At 44.0% G+C, this 26138-nt stretch overlaps 1 protein-coding gene across 5 annotated transcripts in view; it reads right to left on the reverse strand.

Moving 5' to 3' along the window:
• Window positions 1-26138, reverse strand: part of DOK5 (docking protein 5) — a 138191-nt gene that overhangs the window by 101946 nt on the left and 10107 nt on the right. The window contains exon 1 of one of the 5 annotated variants that reach the window (XM_061631220.1): window positions 17929-17965. The exons of the other annotated variants lie outside the window; for them this stretch is intronic. Coding sequence (XP_061487204.1) covers window positions 17929-17931 — 3 coding nt within the window. The 5' untranslated portion in view covers window positions 17932-17965. Of the gene's footprint in view, window positions 1-17928; window positions 17966-26138 lie in introns of those variants that run through there. 5 annotated transcript variants of the gene reach the window in all.

A 26138-nucleotide genomic window follows, 5' to 3' on the forward strand; every position in this document is an offset into this window, starting at 1 on the left:
TTTATATATATTGCTGGTGTATGTCAGATTGTTTTATCCTTGTTTTTACACTGGTTTTCAATGTTTATTTTTGTAACTCTTGTAAAACTTTGAGTTTTGCTTTTCTGAAAAAAAAGAATAAATACAATAAATTGTTATTAATAATAAATGTATTAATTTTATTTTAAAGCATGACAGTATCATATACTTTGGACTGTACTTGTGGCACACTTGGCCAGATGAAAGGCCCCCACGGCCACAAGATATAGTGCAGAATCTGTCCCCTCTGCGGCAGCATTCATATGCAAACTGTTTTTGTAATTAAGACCATTAAACCAATAAATAGCATGAAGGAGTAAAGCTGCTACATTTGCATCCTAAAATGTGTCTCAAATTTATTAAGCATGACACTGTTATTGCCCATGACACTGTTATCACCCTCCTGCTGCTACAAATGCGCTATTCTTATTTTTAAAAGGGACATTCACCAGTTGCAGATCTAACTGCACATTTCATTTTACTGTGGAGATAATGAAATAGACAGAGAGAGGGAGAGAGAAGGGAAGGGAGAATCTTCAGTGGGAGAATCTGGATGTGCCATAATGTGTGAAGTGCAAAACGTTGCAAGAGGTTTTCCTACCTTCTGCAAGCGCAAGGCTTTGACACATGTGGCAAATATAGTGTCAAGGAGCCCTTAATATTATCATTCCATCCCTACAGGAGAGTCTAGTGTTCCCACAAAGCAGAGGTGACAAATTGCTGCCCCCAAGCCACTTCTGGCCCATTAAGTCTCCCCATCCAGCCCGACAAGGCCCCAGCCAAGTCCTGCTCCCTCTCCGAATTCGGTTTCACCTACACGAGATATGACGACGTGTTTCACAGTTCCTTGATGAACTTGTTGGACCTTTCTAATCGGGGAGCTGCTTAGTGCCTGCTTCCAGCAGACTGAGGCTGTCTCTCCCCACCCAGCTTGGAAAAGGCCAGGAGGGCCTTGAAGAAGAAGTCCCTGAAGACTTTCCCTCACATCTTTCTGAAAGGAGAAGTGAATGCAAATCTGGTGGGAACTCATTGTTTAATGACTGGAAAGGTGAGGGACGAGGGAAGTCAACTTCAAGGGTTGCACGTGGTGAGTATATACATGTTCACCCATCTGTGTGTATGCTTCCTCTTTCCAGCTGCTCAACTGTTTCCCATTTAGTTGAGCAGCTGAAGGGGGAGGATGCAGGGAGGGGAGGTTGTAGAACTCTCTGTGTGTGACCTGTATGTATGTGTGATCTGGCACGTGCTCCTCTTGAGAGTTAGCCAACCAAAAAAGGTTAGCCACCCCTGCCATAAAAGTTCATTTCTATTCAGTGAGCCTTTCCACTAAGCACGGTGACATTGTAGTGAATGGTGACATCTGCTTACAGAATCAGTGCTGGAATGGACCTCAGAGATCATCTATTGCATCACCTGATGCAGGCAATCCACTACTACAGCATCCCTGAGAGCTGGCAGGATCCCCATCCAACCCAGACATTTAGAAGACCTCTTTAGAGGAAGAGAAGAACCCCACTCCAACAGAAGACCTGGTGGAACCCACAGTAGTCCAAAGACAGACTGAACAGCCCCACCTTAGGGATGCCTCACCTGCGTCCTCCAACAGCCCATCCAACTATGCCCCAAGCCCTGCCTTGACCCCTGACTCTCCCCCATCGCCCCTCAAGTGCAAAGGCAGTAACAGACATAATGGGAATCCCAATGTCACCATAGAAACATATATTCAGTAGCAAGGGTCTGTTTGAGAGAAGATCTAGTGGCAAGCAATGATCTATCTGCAAGCAATGATCTGATGAAGGACAAGAAAGAGCAGGAGCTGGCAGTGAGTATATAAGTCTCTCAGTCTCTTAAGAACATAAGAAGAGCCTGGTGGATCAGGCCAGTGGCCCATCTAGTCCAGCATCCTGTTCTCACAGTGGCCAACCAGATGCCCATGGGAAGTCCACAAGGAGGGCTTGAGCAGAAGAGCACTCTCCCCTCCTGTGGTTTCCCCTGTGGTGACCCCCAAAGTGGAAACCCCCAGAAGGATTTTCATTGCCGAGAACAAAGGAACAATTGGACTATCTAGCTCAGTACTGTCTACACTAACTGGCAGCAGCTCTCTAGGGGTTCAGAGAGGAGATATTTCTAGCCGTAGCTGAAGATGCCAAGGCTTGAACCAGGGACCTTCTGCGAGCAAAGCAGATACTTTGTCACTGAGCTACAAAAACGCCCACCACCTCAACTAAACAGCTCATCCTCCAGACTAGTCAGAATTCATTCAATGAAGAAGCATTCTACAGTCTCTTTTATATCAGAAACCGTGATCTAGTACTCCTACCCTTGTCCCTAGGGCTGAAACTCCATCTTGAGTACTCCCACTAAAATCCATTCTCCTTCAATGTGAAGCTGATTCTAGACATAAATTGGATGAGTAATGTTCACAGTACAGTGACTAAGTCTATAACGACAAAGGCACAGAAAATACTATCGATTCAGCACGATTCCTGCTACCTAACTGGAGCTTCCACCAGTGCAGGTCAGATATTCTTTCTTTCAAAAATGAGTCAGTTCATGAATAACTTGGGCTGCCTGCCAGTACAATGAATTCAATGACGAACCAATGACTAGACCGACTTTGGAACTTGGGGGATTGAAGGAACTTACTCATTATGAAGAAGGCTGTAGTATTTTATGGCTTTCTGTCTCCTACTAATTATATTTAATTAGGAAGAAGCAGGGGGGGACAGAGAGAGAATGCTGTCTTCTGCGGCTCCATTTATGTAGTTTGCACAGTACACTCATTAATGCATCGCTCCCCTAGATTTTCTGTAGCATGTCGCCTTATTTCCTCCATTTAATAATGATGATGATAAAAAATAATGGTAATGATAAAAATAATGATGATAAAAATAATGATGATGATTATGATAAAAATAATAAAATATCAAATTCAACAGAAGGAAAATGTTTTATTTGGAATTATATCTCCATGGTACTTGTTGCTTAAGGACTCGTTTAGACATACATGTGCATCTTTGGATTTCTGATCTCTTGATCATTGAACAACACCTGAAGACTTGCAGGTGTAGGCAGGAATTCTGGAAGGATTTTGTTGGTTCATGAGGGGGAACAGAGTAAAGGAGGTCAGGAGGATGTGATGAATTTTGCGTATTTCTCAGGCTGATTTTTTTAAAAAATCTGCTTTTCTAATGGCCCAATCATGGCTATTCAGTGATCAACAACTCTGCTGGTTTAAGATCGGCGTAAAGTCTCTCTCGTGTTCACTCAAGCTCCACAAGCCAGGAAATTAGAAGCTAAGACTGATACCTTAACAGATGCACCCCGTGATCAACACTCCCTTGTTCCTATAAGGTATGCCATTCAGTATAATGAGTTTATAATAAACATACATACACTTCAATAAAATAAATAAATTAGTAAACAGGTAACTCACCATAGTAGACCTTATAAAACATCAACAGCAGTCTTTTTTGTCTGATCTTCCCTGGGGTGGCTTTCAGCCCTATCCCATCCCGTGCCCCCAGCCAATCTTAGGAAGGGATCTAGCCTCCTTATACTCCACTCCCACTTCTAGGGTCCATGGCTGCAGCTTTGAATTCAAATCACTGAAAAGCATTGCATGTAGGTGATACAAGCTGTCAGTGCTGCTGAATTGGGGATGGTGCAGTCTCACACTGAAGTTGTCATTTGACGTTGCAATCATCATCAGTGAATGTACCTGCTTATGTGAACTACGTTCACTGTTGTAAAAAAGGGGTCCAGATTTCTTCTCTTAACAATATGCCTGATTTGCACATGCATTACATTATTTGATTCCCTATCGCTTGGTGGCTTAATGCTACCTATTGCTAAATTTGTGAACTAATTTTACTGAAAAGTATTGCTTTCCAGTTGACAAAAGGTAATATTAATATTCTGTTTGTGGTGCCCATTCACCCATACAAGTGATCACTTGATGTTACAGTAATCCTCCCCAGGCATTATAATCCCCCCATGCATGTAGCATCATGTGAGGGGCATCATATTCCCATCGTCATTCCCATCACCTTCCACAGCTGATGAACTTTCACCTGTACTTGTGGAGGCTCCATGCTTCAGAAGATTGCCCTCCAACTTGTGGGGGGTGACAGAGTAAAAAAGCATCACACATACATCCCTTCACTCCCCACACAGTGCTACTCATCAAGGGGTGGGATTCTAACGCCATGTATGAATTAGCCTGCAGAGTCACTTGGTCAGCCCGCATGACTGACTTACACACATGTGAGTTGAGTATCCTTACACATTAGTTAAGAAATCACCCTGGTTTGCCATAACATGATGGGTGACATTGACTAGAAGCAAAAATGAATCAATGTTTCTTAGTGTTGAGCCTAAAACCCCACCTCCCAATTACCATCACATTTGCAGACACTGAAACTGGGATATTATATTTGGGGTGGGGGTGAAATTGGGGCTGGGATGAAACTCATCTTCTGGCAGTTGCCAGATGGAAGCCACTATTTTACCCAAAAATCTCCTTTGGGCACATTCGCCTTCATTCAGTGGACTAGGGCCTATGCCTGGCACACATGTTCACCTGATCTGGACTACATCAGCAGCACTGCCCCCGTTTCTGAAAGTGTGTGAAGGAGAGCAACAGACAGGAACGGGGAGGGGGGGTATGAATGAAACAGACATTAAACAATTTAAAAAGTGGGCCTACATTGTATGCTGGGGCTAATAGTGGCACGCCACGGGTCTGAAAAGATTGAGGATTACCAGGCAGGCTTTTCTATTTGACCCTTATGGCTCTTCCCATGCTATGGCCCTCACCAGGCCACACCCCTCACTGGCCCTGCTCCATGCCCTCTTCAAGTGCTTTTACCTGACTGAAATGCAACCCCTGAATTATGATAATAACCCTTGCTGGCTTTGATGGAGGGGAGAGAGGGGAGTGTGTGTGTGTCTGTAAACCTGGCTTTTGTGCAGTAGTGTAGTGGCAAATTCAGAAGTGCAGGGTCCCATCATGATAGTCACAGCCATGCCCCTCCCTCTTTTTTGCTGACCAGCTCCAGGCACTATTGGATGAAACCGATTATCTAGATCCATTTCAGTCGGGTTTCAGACCTGGTTTTGGCACTGAGACGGCCTTGGTCGCCCTGTGTGATGACCTATATCGGGAGAGAGACAGAGGGAGTGTAACTCTGTTGATTCTCCTTGATCTCTCAGCGGCTTTTGATACCATCGACCATGGTATCCTTCTGGAGAGACTTGCGGAGTTGGGTGGTGGAGGCACTGCTTGGCAGTGGTTCCGCTCCTACTTGGCGGGCCGTCTCCAGAAGATAATACTTGGGGAACATTGCTCGACCCCGTGAGTTCTCCAATATGGGGTCCCGCAGGGTTCGGTTCTGTCTCCCATGCTTTTTAATATCTATATGAAGCCGTTGGGTGCAGTCATCCGGAGTTTTGGAGTGTGTTGTCATCAGTATGCTGATGACACGCAGCTCTACTTCTCCTTTTCATCTTCTTCAGGTGAGGCGGTCGATGTGCTGAACCGTTGTCTGGACGCGACAATGGACTGGATGAGAACTAACAAACTGAGACTCAATCCTGATAAGACTGAGATGCTGCTGGTGGATGGTTTCTCTGGTCAGATGGTGGATACATACCCTGTCCTGGACGGGGTTACACTCCCCCTAAAGGATCAGGTTCGTAGTTTGGGAGTCGTTTTAGACTCTTCCCTATCACTCGAGGCCCATGTAGCCTCGGTGGCACGGAATGCGTTCTACCAACTTTGGTTGGTAGCCCAGCTATGTCCCTATCTGAGTAAGGAGGACCAGCATAAAAGGTTCATTTTTCCACCAGCATCGGTGGTTCATGCTCTGGTAACCTCACGTTTGGACTACTGCAACGCGCTCTACGTAGGGCTACCTCTGAAGACGGTTCGGAAGCTACAGCTAGTGCAAAATACGGCGGCCAGACTGCTAATAAGAACTAAGCGGTCTGAGCATATAACACCTGTTCTGGCTCGCCTGCACTGGCTTCCAATATGCTACCGGGCCAGATTCAAAATGTTGGTATTAACCTATAAAGCCTTATATGGCGCGGGACCACGATACCTGCAGGAACGCCTCTCCCGTTATGAACTGGCTCGTACACTACGGTCTACTACGAAGGCCCTCCTCTGGGTCCCGACCCATAGGGAGGCCCGGAGGGTAGTAACAAGATCTAGGGCCTTCTCAGTGGTGGCCCCCGAATTGTGGAATAGTCTCCCCGAGGAGGTACGCCTGGCGCCGACACTATTATCTTTTCGGTGCCAGGTTAAAACCTTTCTCTTCTCTGAGGCATTTTAATCTAAGTTATTTATGTAAATGTTGTAATTGGTATTTTAGATGATGTACTTTTATATTTGTTATATTGATCTTGTAATTTTATTATTGTATATGTTTCTATGTTTGCCGCCCAGAGAGCTGTTTGCTAGTCGGGCGGGATATAAGCTGAATAAAATAAATAAATAAATAAATAAAATAATTTTTTTTGCTGCTGGGTTGAGAATGAAATCCTTGTTAATGCCATGTCCCACAACAACAGACGTCCCTAGGAGCCAATCAGCACAAAAGAGGAGAGTGTTAGCTACTGAAAAGAGTCTTTTCTCACCTCGTTTCACTCTTATTTGCTCCAATCAACAGGAAACGAAAAGGAAGCATGTTAGAAGACTCTTCTCAGTGGCTAACACACTCACCTTTTATGCTGATTGGCTCCTAGGATCCTGGAGACATAGGAACCTTGCTGGGACCCTGCTCCCAAAAAATGTTAAGGGGTCTAAGACCCCCCTGAGCCCCTGGACGACTACACCACTGCTTTTGTGTAGCTGGAATGTAGCCTATTGTACAAGAGTCACTTCTATTGCTCCACCCACTTGCATCTCTGGCCCCATACTCCCCATGCAGCCCCAGAAAGGAATGCACGCCTAAGGCTGAAATATGTACACACACACCCGCTCTAAACTAAATCAGCAAGTTCACCAGAACCAACATTCTCATCATGGCCACAGTAGCACTTTTGTTCAAACAGTCAAATAAGGAGTCCAATTATTTAATCCTGTGCAATTTAGTCACCAGGAAGAAAGTGCTGTACACATCCTAACTGATCAATAATTTCAATTAAAACCAGTGGCATTAATATCAGTGAAACAAAGGTCTGAGTCATTCTAGTAGCATGTGCCTCTGATCATATTTGCTGGCAGCACAAGGAAATATCCATCAGCTCCAAAAATGAATCCAATCCACAGTAAGACACTCCAATTATTGCTGGTTACCTTATAGATATAAGGCCTCAAAAGTCATGCACTATGGCCTGTTTCTAAAAAAAAAGACAAATGCCAGTATTCAAAATTGTGTGGAAACACACATTTTGACTTAGATGTCAGGAGGCAGAGGATGGTAATGGCTTAGTCATGAGCCACATGTGACCTACACATGCTCAAAAACACCCTTCATGAATGTCTTTACTTTTTCATCTAGCCTGTTCCCTAAACAAGATGAGTGGTCTGGTGGTAAACAAAGCTCTGAGTCCCAACATTAATTTAATCCCCAGTTAGTCACTCCAATAATTGCTGGTTATCCTACAGATATGAGAAGGAGTAGCGAAAGTCATACACGATGGGCTGGTTCTAAAAAGACAAATGCCAGTGTTCAAACTTTTGTGGAAAGCACACATTCTGACCTAGATGTCAGGAGCAGAGGATGGTAGCAGCCATTTAGTCATGAGCGATATATAACCTGCACATGCTCAGAAGTGCTCTTCATAAATTCCTTGACATTTCATGGAATCATAGAGTTGGAAGGGATCTATAAGGCCACTCAGTCCAACTCCTGCTCAATGCAGGAATCCAAGTGAAAGCATGCCCGGCAGGGGGCTGTCCAGCTGCCTCTTTATACATAGGTTTTACCATAAAGAGATCGGTGATACAGTAGTAAATTTCGAAGTTCAGGTGTTCATCATGAAGCCCAGTAGCCATGCCCTCAAGAAATGTCTATAGTTATGTTCCCAAGGAAAGTCCAGAAGTGCAGGGAGCTGGACTGATAAGGAGGGACAGCCAAGAGCAGCGATGAATGGCATAATACCCAATTTATCAGGACCCGCGTGACTGCGATCCTATGGAGAGTTTCCATTGAATTCAGTGGTGTTTACTTCTGACTGCATCAGTTCAACTTGTAGAACACAATGAGCCTTAACAAAAAGTAGTAGTTGCCAATTATTTACTGGGCTAAGTTCTAGGTGCTGGCTTTGACATATAAAGTCCTGTACAGCTTGGGACCAGGATACCAGAAAGATCACCCCAGCTGATCACTGTGCTCTGCAGGTGAGGGATGTGATGCGTCCTTCCCTGGCTCTCCCTGTCAGGTTCCTACCTGCTCGTGGTTACTGCCTGTCTCTAGGCACCACCAGGGACTCCACCAGTCCGGACCGCTCTCTCTTATGATTTCTCTCCCCGCTCTAGCACAGATCTCAACAGATCCCCCTGCTAGGCAACCACCAGTAACGTCCCAATACTAGTATTCCCAGAGACTCTGAATACTGGTATTGTTATTCTCTTCACCGCTGCCACCATTTGTTACAGTTCCCCTTCAGCCTTGGTCATTACCTTACCCTCCCTTCTGGTCTGTGAAACCCCAGCCAAGGATCAGGCCTTTGGTAAACCAAATTAAGTATTTATTACAGATAACAAAGCTAACAAGATTAACAAGATTTCTTCTTAAGGCACATAAGCATATGATTTTACTCAATACTAATCCGAACTCCACCTCCCTCCTGGTAAACAACTCTCTAAACCCCACCAAGCAATCCACTCTTTCTCTTCTCCCCCCAGATTCCACAATTCACCACCTCACATTCACCCAGATTTACCTGTCATCCTTTCATTTATACTGTCAGCCATTTTAAACATTCAGCCAATCATCAAGCATTCTATTGCCCATTCACTCCCCCTCCTCTTTCACTACTTACCATGTATACTCTAAACAACCAGCACTTACCATATATACACTAATATATGGGAACATCACATTTCCCCCCCCCCCTTAAACAACTGCAGAGTATTATTCCTGTTCCAGGATTTATACGTCGCGTTAACAAATAAAAGTCTCTATGGGGAAAATGTCTTTCTTTGTTCCTCTGTCTGGTCACGTCACTGCAGTCCCAGCCACTTGCCTGGAAAGTCCATTGGCCAGTACATTGTCCTTGCCTTTGATGAACTGGAAGTCCACTTGATAGTCCTGTAGGGCCCAGGACCACCTCTGCAGCATAGTGTTATGGTTTTTCATAGTCTGCAACCATAACAAGGCCCGATGATCCGTAGTCACTGTGAATCTTCGTCCCCACACGTATGGGCGCAACTTGTTCAGTCCCCACACGACCGCTAGGCACTCCTTCTGGACCGACGAATAGTTTTTCTCCCTCGGCGTCAGCTTGCGACTCAGGTACGCCACTGGATGTCTGGTGCCTTCTCTCTCCTGTAGCAAGACGACTCCCAGCGCCAGGTCCGACGCATCTGTAGCCACGATGAATGGTTTCTCATAGTTTGGTGCTATTAATATGGGTCCTTGGCATAAGGCTTGCTTCAGTAGATCAAAAGCCTTCTGACATTCATCCGTCCATACCACACGCTCAGAACACTTCTTCTTCGTTAATTCATACAAGGGGGTTGCTATTTCCCCAAAATTTCTCACAAACTTCCTATAAAATCCAGCCACACCCAGAAATGCCCTTACTTGTTTTTTGGTTAAGGGGATCGGCCACGCTTGTATTGCCTCCACCTTGCTCCATAAGGGGGTGATTTTCCCACTCCCCACCTTATGTCCTAAATAGATTACTTCCTTTAGTCCAAACTGGCATTTCTTAGCTTTTATTGTGAGGCCTGCTTTTCTTAAGGCCTCCAATACTGTTGTCAGGTGTTGGACATACTCAGGCACCGACTTGCTAAAAATGGCCACGTCATCGATATAGGCCACTGCAAAATCTGACATGCCTCGCAACACAGTATTGATTAGCCTCTGAAATGAACATGGTGAGTTCCTTAGTCCCATGGGTAAGGTCACAAACTCATATAACCCATCTGGTGTACTGAAGGCAGTTTTGGCTCTGGATTGCTCGTCTAGTTCCATTTGCCAAAATCCTTTACAGAGATCTAGTGTAGAGATAATGGTTGCTGCCCCCAATAACTCTAACATAGCGTCAACCCTAGGCATAGGATCCGCATCTGGGACAGTAATTTTATTGATTAGCCGATAATCAATGCAAAACCTGGTCGTTCCATCTTTTTTCGGAACCAGGACAATACTTGAGGCCCAGGGACTGATGGATTCCCTGATCACTCCTAATTCCAGCATATCTTCCACCTCCTTTTTGATCTCATTCAAAACTTTCCCATTCACACGGTATGGAACAGATCTGATTGGGGCATGATCTCCAGTATCAATGGAATGTATAACTATACTGGTTCGGCCAGGTTTGTTGCTAAAGAGATTCCTATAGGTTTTCAAAACTCTCAGAATCTCTTCTTTTACTTCCTCCTTCACCTCCTCTGACCATTCCACTTGATCTACCCCTCCTTTGTCTTTGCTTTCCTGTACCAAATCTGGAAGTTCAGGCCCACTTCCCTCAGGGAATAAGGTAACTTGCAACACCTGTGCATCCCTGGTATGGTAAGGCTTCAACATATTTACATGAACCACTTTGCTTTTGTTTAATTGGTCTGTGGTGATTACATATGTCACTGTGTCAAGCCTTTCTCTGATGGTATATGGTCCTTCCCAGTTAGCCTGTAATTTGTCATGTTTCCTGGGTATGAACGCCATAACCATATCTCCCACATCATACACACGTTCTCTGGCTGTTCTGTCATACCAGTAACTTTGCTTCTCCTGTGCATGACTCAAATTCTCTTTCACTACTTCCATCATTGATGTTAATTTATTGCGGAATTCCAATACAAAATCTACTACAGAAGTTTTGTACTCTCCCAGAGTTCCTTCCCATGAATTTTTTAGCAGTTCCAAAGGTCCCCTCACTTTTCTAGTAAACATTAGTTCAAAGGGTGAGAAGCCTGTTGACTCCTGAGGGACTTCTCTGTATGCAAATAAGAAGCATCCCAAACGTTCATCCCAGTCTTGTGGGTGATCTTGAACATAGTTTCTTATCATGCCCTTCAAAACTCCATTGAATCTCTCAGTTAGCCCATTAGTGGCAGGATGGTAAGTAGTGGTCTTTAGATGTTTTAGACCACAACATTTCCACATACATTGCATCACTTCTCCCATGAATACACTGCCTTGATCTGTCAGCACTTCATGAGGGAAACCCAGCCTCATAAAGATTTTTAATAAAGCCTCTGCCACTACAGGGGCTTCTACAGATCTCAGTGCTTCTGCGTCTGGGTACCTGGTGGCAAAATCCACCACCACCACTAGATATTTCTTGCCATGCCTTGTGGGTTTGGAAAAAGGGCCCACCAAATCTATTCCCACTCTATAAAAGGGTTGTCCAATTATAGGAAGGGGCTTTAAGGGTGCCTTGGTCTTTACTCCACTCTTTCCCACCTTTTGGCATATTCCACAAGATAGACAATGTTGTTTTACATCCTTGGAGATATTTGGCCAATAATAATGTGCAGCCAATCTCCTCTTGGTCTTTTTTATTCCCAGATGTCCTGCACATGGGACATCGTGGGCTACCTCTAGCAATCTGGTTCTGTATTTGCTAGGTACTATCAATTGCTTCACTGGTTCACATTCATCCTTTCTTTCAGCAGGCATCCACAGTCTATATAAAATCCCATTCTCACACACAACTTGATTCCTCAGTTTGTCAGTGAAAGGAATCTGTTGGGTGGGTCAGGGCTTGTTCCTTTACCTGCTTCAAACTGATATCTTTATGCAGCTCTTCCCTGAATTGCTCTGCTTCTTCCCCAGAGACCACTTGATACAGTTTGTCTTCTTCAGCAGGCCTGCTAGTGGTTGCTATGGTGACCTGAGGCTGGTTAACAGATTCCACCCTGTTTGTTTCAGCCCCCCTTAATATGGCTTCTTTTTCTCTGCCAATTTGCTGTCTGGTCACTACATAGATCTTTCCTTGGGCGCCCATTACATCCCTTCCCAGTATTACTGGTTCTTGTTGCTGGGCATTAATGCCTACTTTATATCGGCCCTCTCGGCCTCTCCAAGTCATTTCCACCAGGGCCACAGGCAAACTTTCTGGTTGACCCCTCACTCCTTGGATAGTCACAGTTTCCTGAGGTAATATTACCTCAGATTTTATTAAATCTGGCCTCAGTAATGTCTGAGCGGCACCAGTATCTTTTTTTTTTTTACAATAATTTTTATTCAAATTTTCATAAAACATACAAAACAAAATCATAAAACATTCAAAGACAAAAAACAAAACAAAACAAAAATAATTAAACAAAAAAAAATAAAATATTGACTTCCCATTTGTCACAGATCAAATCAGTTATAGGTCTACAATATATAACAATCCTGTCTCTTAAATCATATTATAAAATCACTTTCCTCCAGTAGTTATCTTAATTAATCATCAAATCTCATAAACATTACTTTATTCTTTCCACAAAAAGTCAAAGAGAGGTTTCAATTCTTTAAGAAATATATCTATCAATTTTTCTCCAAATAAACATGTCAATTAATCCATCTCGTTAATAATTATAATAATCTTATTGTCATAACCATAGTCCAAATAAACATTTCGATTAATCCATCTCATCAAAATCTGTTAGGTTCAATAATTTCAATAGCCATTATTCCATTATCCCTATTAGTTCCATCTTCCATCTTCAATAGTCCTGTTAAGTCCAGTAATTTCAGTGTCCAATCTTCCATTATCAGTATTCCATAATAATCTTGCTGTCGTAGCCATAGTCATATAATAAGAGTCTGATGGGAATTTCCTCTATCCCAAATATTTTCTTGCCATCCATTCTGAATAAGTTGCTGAAATACTGTTGTAAAGTCATATCTCTGTTCTTCTTTTTTACAAAATGCACTGGCTCATCTCTTGAGAGTTTTTCCATTGTCACATGGCTGCAGTTAATTCCATAGATTTTCTCTATATCAAACTCCATCACGTCATTCCAGTCCAAAAGATTATCCAAGCCATTGATAACTTTATCTCTAATATCTTCATTAATTTCTTCAGAGATAACGTTAAATTCCAAACAGTAGATTTTATTTCTAAAATCCATAAACTCCAGATCTTTTTCCAATTCCACATTTGTTTCAATCTCCAGGGCTTGTATCTTCCCTTTATTTTTTCTTTTCTCATCTCTGATCTCATTCTCCTCTCTCACAGGATCCCCTATTTCTTTAAGCTCCTGCGTCATTTTGCTCAGTTCAATTTTCAGCTCCTTACTACCCTGTCGCAGGGTTTGTTTCGTTATCTCAATCTCATCCATTATTTTCTGAAACATAGTTACTTCCAGATTCTCAGCCGCTTTCTTGATTGCCATTTTTAAAACCACGAAAACAAAGCAAAACAAAAGAAGAACCACTTCTTATTTCAGCAACAATTGGGTTAATATTCCAGGCTTGATGACATCACAGTTTAAACAGAGCAGCCTGCCTTATCTCTCTATGTTCAAGAATGCAAAACAAATTTAGTTCCCAGCATCAAAACAGTTAGTGGCGTCGTGAAGAAGCAGATTCGTCAAAATAAAATAGACCAAAAAGAGAATAGTCCCAGACAATATAATATTCCTCGGAATAGAAATCAGGAATAGAAATCCCTCTTCTGTTTATATCTTTAGAATGCACTTCCAGGACAGCTTTTTGCGACAGAAACAGAGATAAGCTGTTAATTTCGTGAATAACAGAGAAGAGTTATAGCTCACCCAGAAGTTGTCCAGAGCCGATCAATCTGACAAATCTCCTTTTGCTGCAACAATTTAAACCAAGTAAAAAAAATAATAGAAAGAAGGGTGCTTGCCTGTTAGTCCGTTCTCTCTTTAAAGAAAAGATAAACGTATCGCTTAAACAGATAGAGCTTGTTCGGAAGTCCGTCCGGCATTGTTGGCTGGACCTTATCTCATAAATTAATGAAATCCAGTCCTCCCAACAAAAACAGGCTTTTGAGGTTGATCTCTACGTTTCTCCCTGCCCGGGAGAAATTTCATCAGTCAAAAAAAAATGTTCTGACTGATTTATATCTGAATAAGCTTCTTTTGAGGCGGGAGCCCGTCCCAAAAGCAGGCACAAGCGAAGTCACCCTTCCCGGAAGTCCTGAGCGGCACCAGTATCAAGCAATGCCCAATAATTTGCCCCTTGTACTCTCACTTCCTCTCTCAGACTTGAATCAAGGTATGTTACTTCTGTCCAGTTTATCTGGCAAAACTGAACCTTTTTCGCTGTTTCTAAAGCCTTGGGCTCTGTTTTCACTGCCCTTGTCTGAGCAGGATTACTAATGGGGTTGGCAACCTCACATTGAAAATGTAGGTGCCCTGGTCTACCACATTTGTAGCATAATTTCTCCTCACTTTTAGGGTACACAGATCCACTCTGGGGTGTCCTGTGCCCTTCAGATTTTAATGGAGGACTCACTCGCTGTGGTACCACATCCCTTCTGCCAGCACTATATGGTCTGGGTTTAAACTCTCTTGATGTTTTCCCCACCCAGCCAGTTCTATTAGAGGCGAAGTGATCCGCCATCTCTGCGGCCTCCTGCACAGATGTAGGGGAACGGTCTTTGACCAGGAGCCTTATTTCTGGTGGTAACTGATGGTATAATTGATCCAGTATCATGAGGCTTTTCACCTCTTCCACTGACTGAGCTTTGGCACTACTCATCCACTTTCCAAATATACCCATCAACTTTGCTCCCAGTTCCACAAAACACCTCCCTGTCTGTATCTGGCAATTTCTGAAAAGCTTTCTAAAATAATCAGGCCCCAGTCTGAATCTTTTAAACACTGCTTCTTTGAATTCAGCATAGGTGACGGGCTTGTCTGAGGGGAAATATTGGCATACCTCAGCCAATTCCCCTTTAATCAGGTTTGATAAATACTGCATGTATTTATCTTCAGGTAGCCCCCACAACTGAGCTGCTTTTTCAAAGGTGCTGAGGTAAATTTGAGGATCTTGACCAGGCTCATAGACAGCAAAGTCCTTTGGAGTAATTTTTATTTTTGCTCCATCTCTCTCTTGCCTTGTCTCCTCAGAGTGAAATTTCTCTCTATCAAATTTTAACTTTTCTACTTGTAATTTAGCATCCAATGCTCGTTGCTTCTCCCTCTCCTCAAACCCCAATCTCATTCTCTCAATTTCCAACTCCCTCTGTTTTTCCTTCTCTGCACCTTCCATCCTCAATCTCTCAGCTTCCAACTCCCGCTGTTTATCTTTTTCCTCAGCCTCCATCCTCAATCTCTCAGCTTCCAACTCTCTCTGCTTGTCTTTTTCCTCAGCCTCCATCCTCAATCTCTCAGCTTCCAACTCTCTCTGTTTTTCCTTCTCTGCACCTTCCATCCTCAACTTCTCTCTCAAGTACTCTATATAAGCGGGATTGCTTAAATATCCTTCTGGGGTCTCTTCTCTGACAGGTTGTTTTTGCTGGGCAGTTGCAAATCCTATAAGTGCTACCCTCAATTCACCTACCCCTTTACCCTCATGAGGTAAATTGAATGTTATGCACTTCTCCACCAGCTCCTCTCTTTTCATTTTTATGTATTCAGCCATGGTGTTTGAGTTCACTCACTCTTCACCACACACTCTTTGCCAGTCACTCTCACAAGAAATCTTGTTTTGTTATTTCTGTTTGCCACACCACTGTATCTGGATTCTCTGTTGTTCGTATCCCACCGCTACCACCACATGTGATGCGTCCTTCCCTGGCTCTCCCTGTCAGGTTCCTACCTGCTCGTGGTTACTGCCTGTCTCTAGGCACCACCAGGGACTCCACCAGTCCGGACCGCTCTCTCTTATGATTTCTCTCCCCGCTCTAGCACAGATCTCAACAGATCCCCCTGCTAGGCAACCACCAGTAACGTCCCAATACTAGTATTCCCAGAGACTCTGAATACTGGTATTGTTATTCTCTTCACCGCTGCCACCATTTGTTACAGTTCCCCTTCAGCCTTGGTCATTATCTTACCCTCCCTTCTGGTCTGTGAAACCCCAGCCAAGGATCAGGCCTTTGGTAAACCAAATTAAGTATTTATTACAGATAACAAAGCTAACAAGTTTAACAAGATTTCTTCTTAAGGCACATAAGCATATGGTTTTACTCAATACTAATCCGAACTCCACCTCCCTCCTGGTAAACAACTCTCTAAACCCCACCAAGCAATCCACTCTTTCTCTTCTCCCCCCAGATTCCACAATTCACCACCTCACATTCACCCAGATTTACCTGTCATCCTTTCATTTATACTGTCAGCCATTTTAAACATTCAGCCAATCATCAAGCATTCTATTGCCCATTCACTCCCCCTCCTCTTTCACTACTTACCATGTATACTCTAAACAACCAGCACTTACCATATATACACTAATATATAGGAACATCACAAGGGACTCTTGCAGGTACCATCTTATCAGAAGGTCCCTTCCACACAGTACTGGAAATCGGGCCTTCAGCATAGTGGCACCTACCCCTTTGGAATTCCCTCCCCTTCAATATTAGACAGGCACTGTCCCTGTTGTCTTTTTGGCACCTGCAGGAGAGCTTCTTCTTTCAACAAGCCTTTTAAGCAGATATTCCCAGTCTGCATCTGTACTGGAATTGTTTTTAAGATGTTTTATTGACTGTTGTTTGTCACCCTGGGCTCCTTCGGGAAGAAGAGTGGGATATAAATTTAATTAATTGATAGTATCATCTTCAGCCAGCTGAAATGCAACCTTTACGGTATTTAATTAGAAATGCAAACAATCTTGCAAGGAAGTTTTAACAGTTAACTGCTAGCATGAAGTAGGAATGCTGCTGAAGAAAAGGAAAGAAGTAACCAGCTTCAGCGTGATTATTTTCCTCATTCTATGACTTCCTCTATGCTAATCTGTCGCAAATAAACTTATCACCTTATCGCCAAAGCAAGGAGGTTCCATCAATTACTCTGGCAGATGAAATCATCACTCCTGTTATGGAAAGTCCCAGAGGTGCATGTAATGTTCCTCCCCTGGCACCACTTGTAAGCTGCCACCCATGGCTACCACCAGGGAGAAACGTAGTTTTATTTTTCTCTAGCTCACCCTAGCACAGATCTCACAAGATCTCACTGCTAGGCAGCACCACCAGTCACTCCCTGTAAACAATACTGAGACTTCGCCTTAGTCTCCCTTCTGGCTTATTGTTACTTTGTGTCTGGGTGCACTTGCAGGCCACACCCGCCCTGTATCTTTGTGCCAATAAAGCATACAGCCCTGGGTTCCCCTGGATACTTGATGATACACTATCTCTTCACCGCTGCCACCATTTGATACTGTTTCTCCACCTTGGTAAATACCCTGCCCACCCTTCTGGTCTGTGAAAGCCCCAGCCAAGGATCAGGCTTTTGGTAAACTAATAAAATATTTATTTATAAACACCAGGAAATAACAAGATTATGTAAGGTATGTTTAACAAGTGTATGGTTTCATATAGTGTCACTCTTTATGTTTCTGGTCATGTATATATTGCCTAAATATCAGCCAAATACAATCCAAGCCTCCCTCAGAACTCTGCCAACCAACTCCTCCAAAATCCCTCTCATCAACCAACCGCCCTCTCCAACAACTCTCCCCACTCAACTGTCATCCTCTCATTTATACCTTTAGCCATTCAAACACTCAACCAATCATCATACAGCATTCTCCAGCATTCTAGCCCATGTACTCCCCCCTCTCACTCAGTCACTTACCATATATCGCTTAATAAACCCGCACTTACCATATTTACAAATATTAAAATACAGGGACATCACAGTGCACTCCTCTGGGTTCCCTTTCTGCTATATTACTGACTGAGACCAAGTTCAAATTAAGTCCTTGCCATCTGATACTGAGCCACCTCCTAAGGTAGTATATTGTGAACTTGAAGCATTCCTGACAGATGCCTGCTTTTTTCTTGGAAAGGAAATTCCACAAGCCTTGAAGTTGTTGGTTCCGGTGAGAGGCTCAGCTTAAATTGCCATTCTACAGCACAACAAGCATTACTGTTGCTGGTGCTGCTCCTTCAGTTCTCAGTGGATCAAGAGAAACAATTCCTCTTTTATGACACTATTTTTTCCTGTTTGAATATTATAATCATCTTAAAGCCTGATTGAAACATGATGACTTCCAATGAGTTCTCAGCGTCAGTGCTTTAGAACTGCAGGCTTAACTTCCTTTTCTAAAATAAGTCCCTACCTTGCTATTGCCATTTGCCCACATACGATTTATCTTCCTGACCTGTTCCACCCTCATAACTTTCTAAAAAAAAAACTCACCAGTTTGTTGACTGCCAGTGTTAATAGTGCAGAAGGTTCATATTTTAATGTTTTATTTGTAGATGGTGGCTTGGCTTCATTGATATTTGAGGCATTCTGTAGTAAGCTTCTGATGCAGTCTACCCAAGGAGGGTTTTTCCCTGAAAGTTGTCACCTAAACTTTCCAAATAAATTAAATAACTGGATTGCTTTCTGCTGATTTAAATAAATCTGACTCCATTTCATTAAACTCCACCAATGAAGAATATGAAGGAAATGGCCAACAGGATGCATTACGTGAAGCAACTTCACTTAATTGTCACAACTACAAAAACATTTTCCACCAAATTTACCAGGGAATAACCACTCTAAATGCTAAGCACTGAGTCACTGAGAAGCAGTAAATTCGAGTTATTGCCTCACAACCTAGACTTTAAAAATTAAAGCAAGTATGGTTCCTGTCATCAGGAGTGACAGGGGATAGAACCAGGAGTTCTCTTCACAGCTGGCACTATGTTGTGAGCCACCACAGCAGGATAACATCTTCCTAGGGAATAAAAGATTGACAGGCACAGACATGTCTCTGCCTTCCAAGATTGGACATTAGCTCTCTTCCATAGGAAAGATTGCAAAGACTTTTCGGGCAGATCCACGCCATAAATTGAAAGCACATCCTACACACATTTAAAGCATATGACTTCGCCCAAAGAATAATGGGAACTATATTTTGTTGCTGGGACTTTGTAGCACAGTGGGGGGCGGGACCACAGTTCCCTGGAATCTTGGGGGAACGTCATGTGATTTAAATATGCACTTGATGTGCTTTAAATGTATGATGTGGAACTTTGCCTTGATGGTGCAAATCTTTCGTGGATCTTGGCTTTGTTTCCGATCCTGACTCATTAGCTTCGATGCCTACTGAACTGGTCCATTTGGCTTTGCTCTGACCCTTCTGGCCTGTTCCCACTACTGCCACCAACCTGCCCAGCAGTCATGCATGTCCCACACCTTCCAGACATTCAGCTAGCAAGTAAAGGGGCTCTACATGCATGCTGATGTGTGTGAATGTATGTTCATGTATAGAGTTCCTCCATTATTTTGGCTGAACAAATTGACTTCCAATGAATTCACAGTGTGCATGCTTAGAACTTCAACCATAACTATCTTTTCTAAAATACATCCTTACTTGGCTAGTGTGTCAGGGGCAGGGCTAGCCCACCCTCCTGCATGACCCCTCCCATGCATTCTTTCAATGTGAGGGATTGCCTGAGCCTTTTATAATCCTGTTACAAAGGTACTCAGCCTCACTGGTCTTCTGTTATCCAGGTGCTCAACCTCATCGGTCTTTTGAGTATCATTCTGTGTACCTTCACCCTAGATAACTAAGTATGATGACAGCCGAGGCAAAAAAATTCCAGTTTATATTTGCTGACCTCGATTTATATGCATTCGATTTTCATACCATAAAGGCCTTCTTCGTCATCTAACTTGTAAGCTCATCAAAACTGTCCGAGAGCACATCTTGAATTTGCTCATACCAAATGAATGGTTTGGAAGCACATGATGCCACCACCTTGCCTGAAGTTAAGCAGGTCTGGGTCTGGTCAGTGCCTAGATGGATGACCACCTGGGAACCACGTGTATGCCACCTTGGGTTCAATGATGGAAAAAAAGAGGGGTATAAATGTAAGCAGCCAATATGCTGTAAAGCACAAACTGCCAGTGCATGGAGGCAGGGGGGCAAGACACAAAGATGGCTGACCAGGTGTAGGGTGTCCAGGTGGCAGTGCAACAGCCAAGGTAAGTGGGTTGGGTGGGGAGTATAGATGCGTGGGAGGGGTGGCAAGGGGACGGGGCAGTGGCAAAGGGACAGCAAGCAAACAAGCAAATGAGTGCTGTAAACTGCAGCATTATTGAGCTCAGGGAGGGAGAAGACTAAGAGGACATCCACAAAAACGTGAAGCTGGTGGCACTTAGCTGTGGCTAGCGATGGCCTGATTGACCCACTTCATGGGAGGCCGTGTGGTAGGGATGAGGCCTACCAGAAGCTGGCTCCACAGCTTACCCAGGCCACTGCCACCACTGCCCCCAGCTCGCTCACTCAATCTCCAGACCATTTGGTCTAAAGATCTACAGGGGAAAGGGGGGGGGGCTTATGAGGACTAACAGAGTGAGAGCCTGGCAGGGCTTTGGATGGGCAGTTAAACTGACTTTCAGTCCCCGTACTCTTCACTTTAGGATTGCACAGTTAAGATGCTGTATCCAGACATTCAATGAGCAGCCATACCCCATGCCCTACTCATGCTTGTAGCTGCAGTTTACCTTGTTATTTTATGGTCACAATGCAAGCAGCTGTTAGCAGAGGACCAAAGTTGGCTGGACAGCCCACATAACCACAATAGCTGTACAAACAACTATACAAATCCCTGCATAACGAGGGACCCTCTTTTAACCTCCTGTGGTTCTGGTTTTACAAGAATGCCCTAGAGATGTGTTAGAATTCTGCCCAATTCGGATTTGGTACCAAATTTTCCATTAATACACTTATTCACTATCACTGTGGATTGTGGATTGGATTTTTATGTAGTGATTTTCCATAGCTCTTTTTGGAAATGAATTTTTATATATAAAAAATAATAACTATGTCTAAAATATTGATATTAATATCAATATTTTATTGATATTTTATTCAATGTATGGGTATTTCCTTCAATTTATCAACATTTCCTTTAAAAATATAAATATGAATATCATTTTTTTTCCTGAGGGGGGTGAAGTTCAGTAAAAGCAGCAGCTAGCAGACAACGAACAAACTCGAATCAATAACAGCCTGCTAGGACGATGGATTGCTTTCGAACTGACACTGGCCAACAGATCCCATCCCTAGCTTGTCTGATCCAAAAGTGGTGGATGCTGCTCTCTGAACAGGCTCTCATTTAGAGTGTCAGCCTAAGAGTGGTGAAATGCAGGTTTAAACCTTCCATGATGTCCACTGAGCACTTACTAGTCACTGTTGCGCCATCTAACCTACTTTATAGGATTGTTGTGAGGCCAAACCTGTGGGCAGCGGGGAATCTTTTACGTTGTCCTCCTGAGCACATTGGGGAAAGGGTGGGAAACAAATAGTATTAACTTCAGTAACCCATATCCCTTTCTCTTCCACTTCAGTCCTTACGAGAGCCTGGCTGGGAGTCCAGAGTCTGCGAGTTCAAATCCCCGCTCGTGTCTCCTGGTTGTCAAGGGCCAGCTAAAGATCACCCCCACAGTGAGTGGCTCAGGGGTTACGTGCCCTGCCACCTGTGCAGCCGTGGGCAAGCTGCATAGCCCCAAGAAGCCCAGTTGCCCCCCAGCTGGCAGTTGAGGACAAGGAAGGGGCTGGCTTGTGCAGCTGTGGCAAGCTGAGCAGGCCCTAGCTAGCTGTGGAGGACTAGCCTCAGAGGGAGGCAATGGTAAACCCCCTCTGTATACCGCTTGACATGAACACCCTATTCATAGGGTCGCCATAAGTCGGGATCAACTTGAAGGCAGTCCAATTCAAGCATCCACCACAGCTGATTGCATCACATCTGTTTTCTCTGGCTGACCAAACTCCTGCTCCACAAAACATCCAATGGCCCCTGGGATGTTTTTTTTAAAGGCGCTGTCCTTTTAAACCCAGAGCGTGGATCTGGCAAGTGCCATTCACGCTCTGGTCTGCGCTTGGGCAAGTCCTGCCCCTACGTGAGCACTACGATTTAGGGAAGGACTGTAGTTCAGTGGCAGGGAATCTGCTTTGCATGCAGAAAGTCCGAGTTTTAATCCCGGCATCTCCAAGTAGGGCTGGGAAAGAGCTCCACTCTAAAAACCTGGAGAGCCGCTGCCAGTCACGGTAGACAATACTGAGCTAACTAGAGCATTGGTCTGACCCAATATAAGCCAGGTTCCTATGTTCCTATGATGTGCAGGGCCAGCACCAGGCAGGACTGGGCCCTTGGGCACCAGAATCCCGTGGGCGTCGGTCATTGTGATGCTCCCTAATGCACCACCCCGAAGCAGCAGTCATGGGCTTAAATAGGCCTGGCGCCTCCACCTCCTGCATCAACGTGCACCCACCTCCCATCACCTATTTGACAGCCCAGCCACCATCATAGATGATGGTAGGCACGTGCGTGATAGCGCACTGATGCAGCAACGTGAGAGGTGGAGCTGCCAGCACTATCTAAGCCTGCAATGGCTGCTTCAGGGAAGTACTGCCTGGGAGGTGGCGCTCCTGCTCCGCAATCCATGGCAGAGTCAGCCTAGTCACAAATAGTGCCCCATGACTCAATGTTGGCACAGATCACAGAACAACAGCTCTACCCTCCCAGCCCCAGCCTAAGGAGGGGCCCTTGAGCATATGCCCAACCTGGCTGCCTGCTGGTGCTGGGCCTGATAATGAGACCCCAGCAAGAGTGGGATGTTCCCAAGCCTGTTATAGCCTAAGAGGGGAATACAGAGTAGGAAGACTGTGTTGCTGAACAAGGGCTGCTACTCCGGGGAAGCAACCCTTCACTTTTAGCCACACCACTAGGCGCCAGCTCCAAGATAGGAGCAGTACTGGTTTTATGCAAAACATATTGTTATTTTAAAAGTGTACTATTACAGTAACTATCTATTTATTGAAAGTGCCCAAGGCGGCACATGTAAAAGTCATAATAGCACATTAAAAGCTAAAACAAACAGCATAAAAACATCAAAGTAAAACCAGACTGGTAATGACAACTTGCAAAATGTTCTGCCATGAAAACATATCTGACTAGCAAAAATGAATAAAGAAAAAAAAGAGGGGGAACTATGTGCAAACATTTCCTTCCTTCCAAGGGAATAAATAAAACAAATATTCATTTCTCTTACAGACATCATGGAAATATTTCCAAAGGCAAGTCATTCAACAGAATGCCCAAACTCCAAAGCCCTTCTTATAAAGAAATATGCCTATTATCTCTGTTCTACAATTGTAAAACAGGCTTAGCATACATGGTCAAATTTAAATAATAACTTTAATAAGTTTTAACTTCTTTCAACAGCAAAATTCATCATTATTCTAGCTCATCTAACACATAAGCCATCATATCTAGCACGTGAAAGCATTTCGCAACATTTCCCAAGATGTTGCTCCAAGACTAACGTTTTTAAAAATATATTATTTTGGAAATCTTCAATGACAACTAGTAGTTTGTCTTGGCAAATTTTGCTTTATGATCTGGCTAAAACATAAATCCATAGAATCATGGGGGAAAACATGGCGTGGAATTGCAAATTACACATCAGTCCAGTAAGAGCCAACAGAAGCAGGTTGTACAAGAAAGCATCTGATGGAAGCTCAGTGAATTTAAACGACATAGTGCTCTCTCTCTGTTTCCCGTTGGTTTTCTAATAATTGCAAAACACAGAAATCAAACAAATGATCTGTCAAAAATGTTGGTAATGGAAGAAAGTCTTAATTTACATTCTAAAGATGGTACGTGTTGAAACAACAAGAGATAAATAAAACCTCGGTACATTTGAGAATTATAAGCTAAGCAAGCCTGAATGACTTGTGACCCAGCAAGCCAAGCACAGCCTTCTATCTGTGCACTGTAGGTGCTAGGCAACCCCTTTGTATTTACAGTTCCCTGATAACAGCAAAGCAGGTCATTTTATTGAGATAGGTAAGCTGCATTTGGCTTGAAAGATCGCAAGTTATGCAGCTAAAAATGATACTGGGGAAGAGGATGAAACCAGATGACTGAGAGGAAAGGTAAAGTTCTAAGAGTATTTAAAGGCAGTTGTGCCTTCCTCCCCCACCTCTCCAAAGCTTAGCCAGCTACATAAGAAAAACCCTCTGGATCAGTCTAGTCCAGCATCCTGTTCCCACAGTGGCCAACCAGATGCCTATGGGAAACCTGCAAGCACAACCTGAGTGCAATATCGCTCTCCTCACTGGTGATTTCCAGCAAGTGGTATTCAGAGAAATACCGCCTTTGACAGTGCACTGAATGGTCTATAGCAGTAGACCATCATTGATCCATGCTAGATTTGTGATGCAATTGTACATTTGCTGCCTCATTATACCAATATAATTTAGGAAAGGAGGGACTTAGAGCTCCTGATTTGTTAAGCCCCCTGATGTGTGGCTTCAGAAGGGTTTCAGAGATATCATGTTCTAGCCCTCTTCTCATGCCAGTGTGGGATGATTAGTCCAGCCCATAGATCTTCATACACAGCGGCAGCATGTAGGCATGATTGTGCACAAGGACCAGTACACATTCAGCCGTGGAACAGATTATTAGTGCACTGGCGGGGGGAGGTAACAGAAGACACTATGGCTTGTATTCAACTTAGCGTTAAGGTGACTGTTCCGTTGGTGCAAGGCACACATGGCAGATGCCAAAGGAGGCTCAGGGAGGTGCTACCGGGAAGAAGAGGGGATTACTATCCTGATTCCCATCTCCTCACACTGCCACTGTTGATGAGGCCCTTACTCAGAATGAGAGGAAAGGACTTTTGCGAAGCAAAAAGAAGCAAGGCTGCAAGGAAAGGCTGCATTCCCCCTCCCTTCCTGACAGCCAGCCTACCTGCCTTTCTTGACTCCTGCTTTGCTGCCACATCCATTTAAAAATTATTCTTATTTGCAAGGCCGCCCAGATCTCGCTTTCGGCCTAGACGGAGCCAAGGAGCATTGAGGAAGCTCAGGACTTGCTCACCCCCCATCTCTGAGGCTAAGTGTATCTGCCAGTGTCCTCCCTTTCTTCCATCTACATTCCGCCGCCCCCCAATCTCTCTCCCAAGATGCTGCAGCAGTTGAGGATTTTCCCCCTCCCACGTGCTCAAATGCATGCACGCCTGCAGATGCTTGCAAGAGGGGCAGGTGTGTTGTGTGTGTGCATGCGCTGATCTGTCTTCTGCTCCACTCTCATTCCCCAAGTGCACGTTAACCAAGCCATCAGTTCTGATGATCATCCCAAACCCTAAAAGCATTAACCCCCCTCCTCAACCTATCCACCCTCTTGTCTTCACAATCTAGCACCCCATCACTACCACATTGCTGACTCCTGATGATGATGATGATGATTTTTAAAAAGCGCAGCAGGTTGGCTGAGGTTGGGGTCCACATACTGCAGGTGAAATGTGTTTGTTTATTTTATTATTACATTTATATCCCACCTTTCCTCCAAGCTGCTCAAGGTGGTGCACATGGTTTCCCCCTCTTCGATTTTATCCTTACACCAACGCTGTGAGAAGGGTGAGGCTGAGAGACTGTGTCTGGCCCAAGGTCACCCAGTGAGCCTCATGGCTGGGTGAGGATTTGAACCTGGATCTTAGCCCATCATTGTAACCCACTGGTGTTGGGAGGCAGGACTGTACATCTTCAGACTGTCACGGGGGAGGAGGATCCCAATTTGACTGGACCTTTGCATTAAGAAAAGAAAGCAACACCTCCCTGTCTGCAGGGAGCTTTTTATGGAAAGAGATATTTGAAGATGTGATTTTGCCACGCATCATTTTTTCAATTAACAGAGGCTAAAATTACAATTGGGGGGGGGGGGTCACGAAATTTTTTGAGCTTACAAAGGGGGTCCTGTACTCATAAAGGTTGGGAACCACTGTCCAAGAACATGCCCTGCCATGTCTTGTCCCCAGATTGCCTCCTTAAATAGGATATTGAAGATGCAGGAAGGAAGTCACTTTGGAA

Source organism: Rhineura floridana, chromosome 6 (assembly GCF_030035675.1).
Source record: "Rhineura floridana isolate rRhiFlo1 chromosome 6, rRhiFlo1.hap2, whole genome shotgun sequence".
NCBI classification, from domain to species: Eukaryota; Metazoa; Chordata; class Lepidosauria; order Squamata; family Rhineuridae; genus Rhineura; species Rhineura floridana.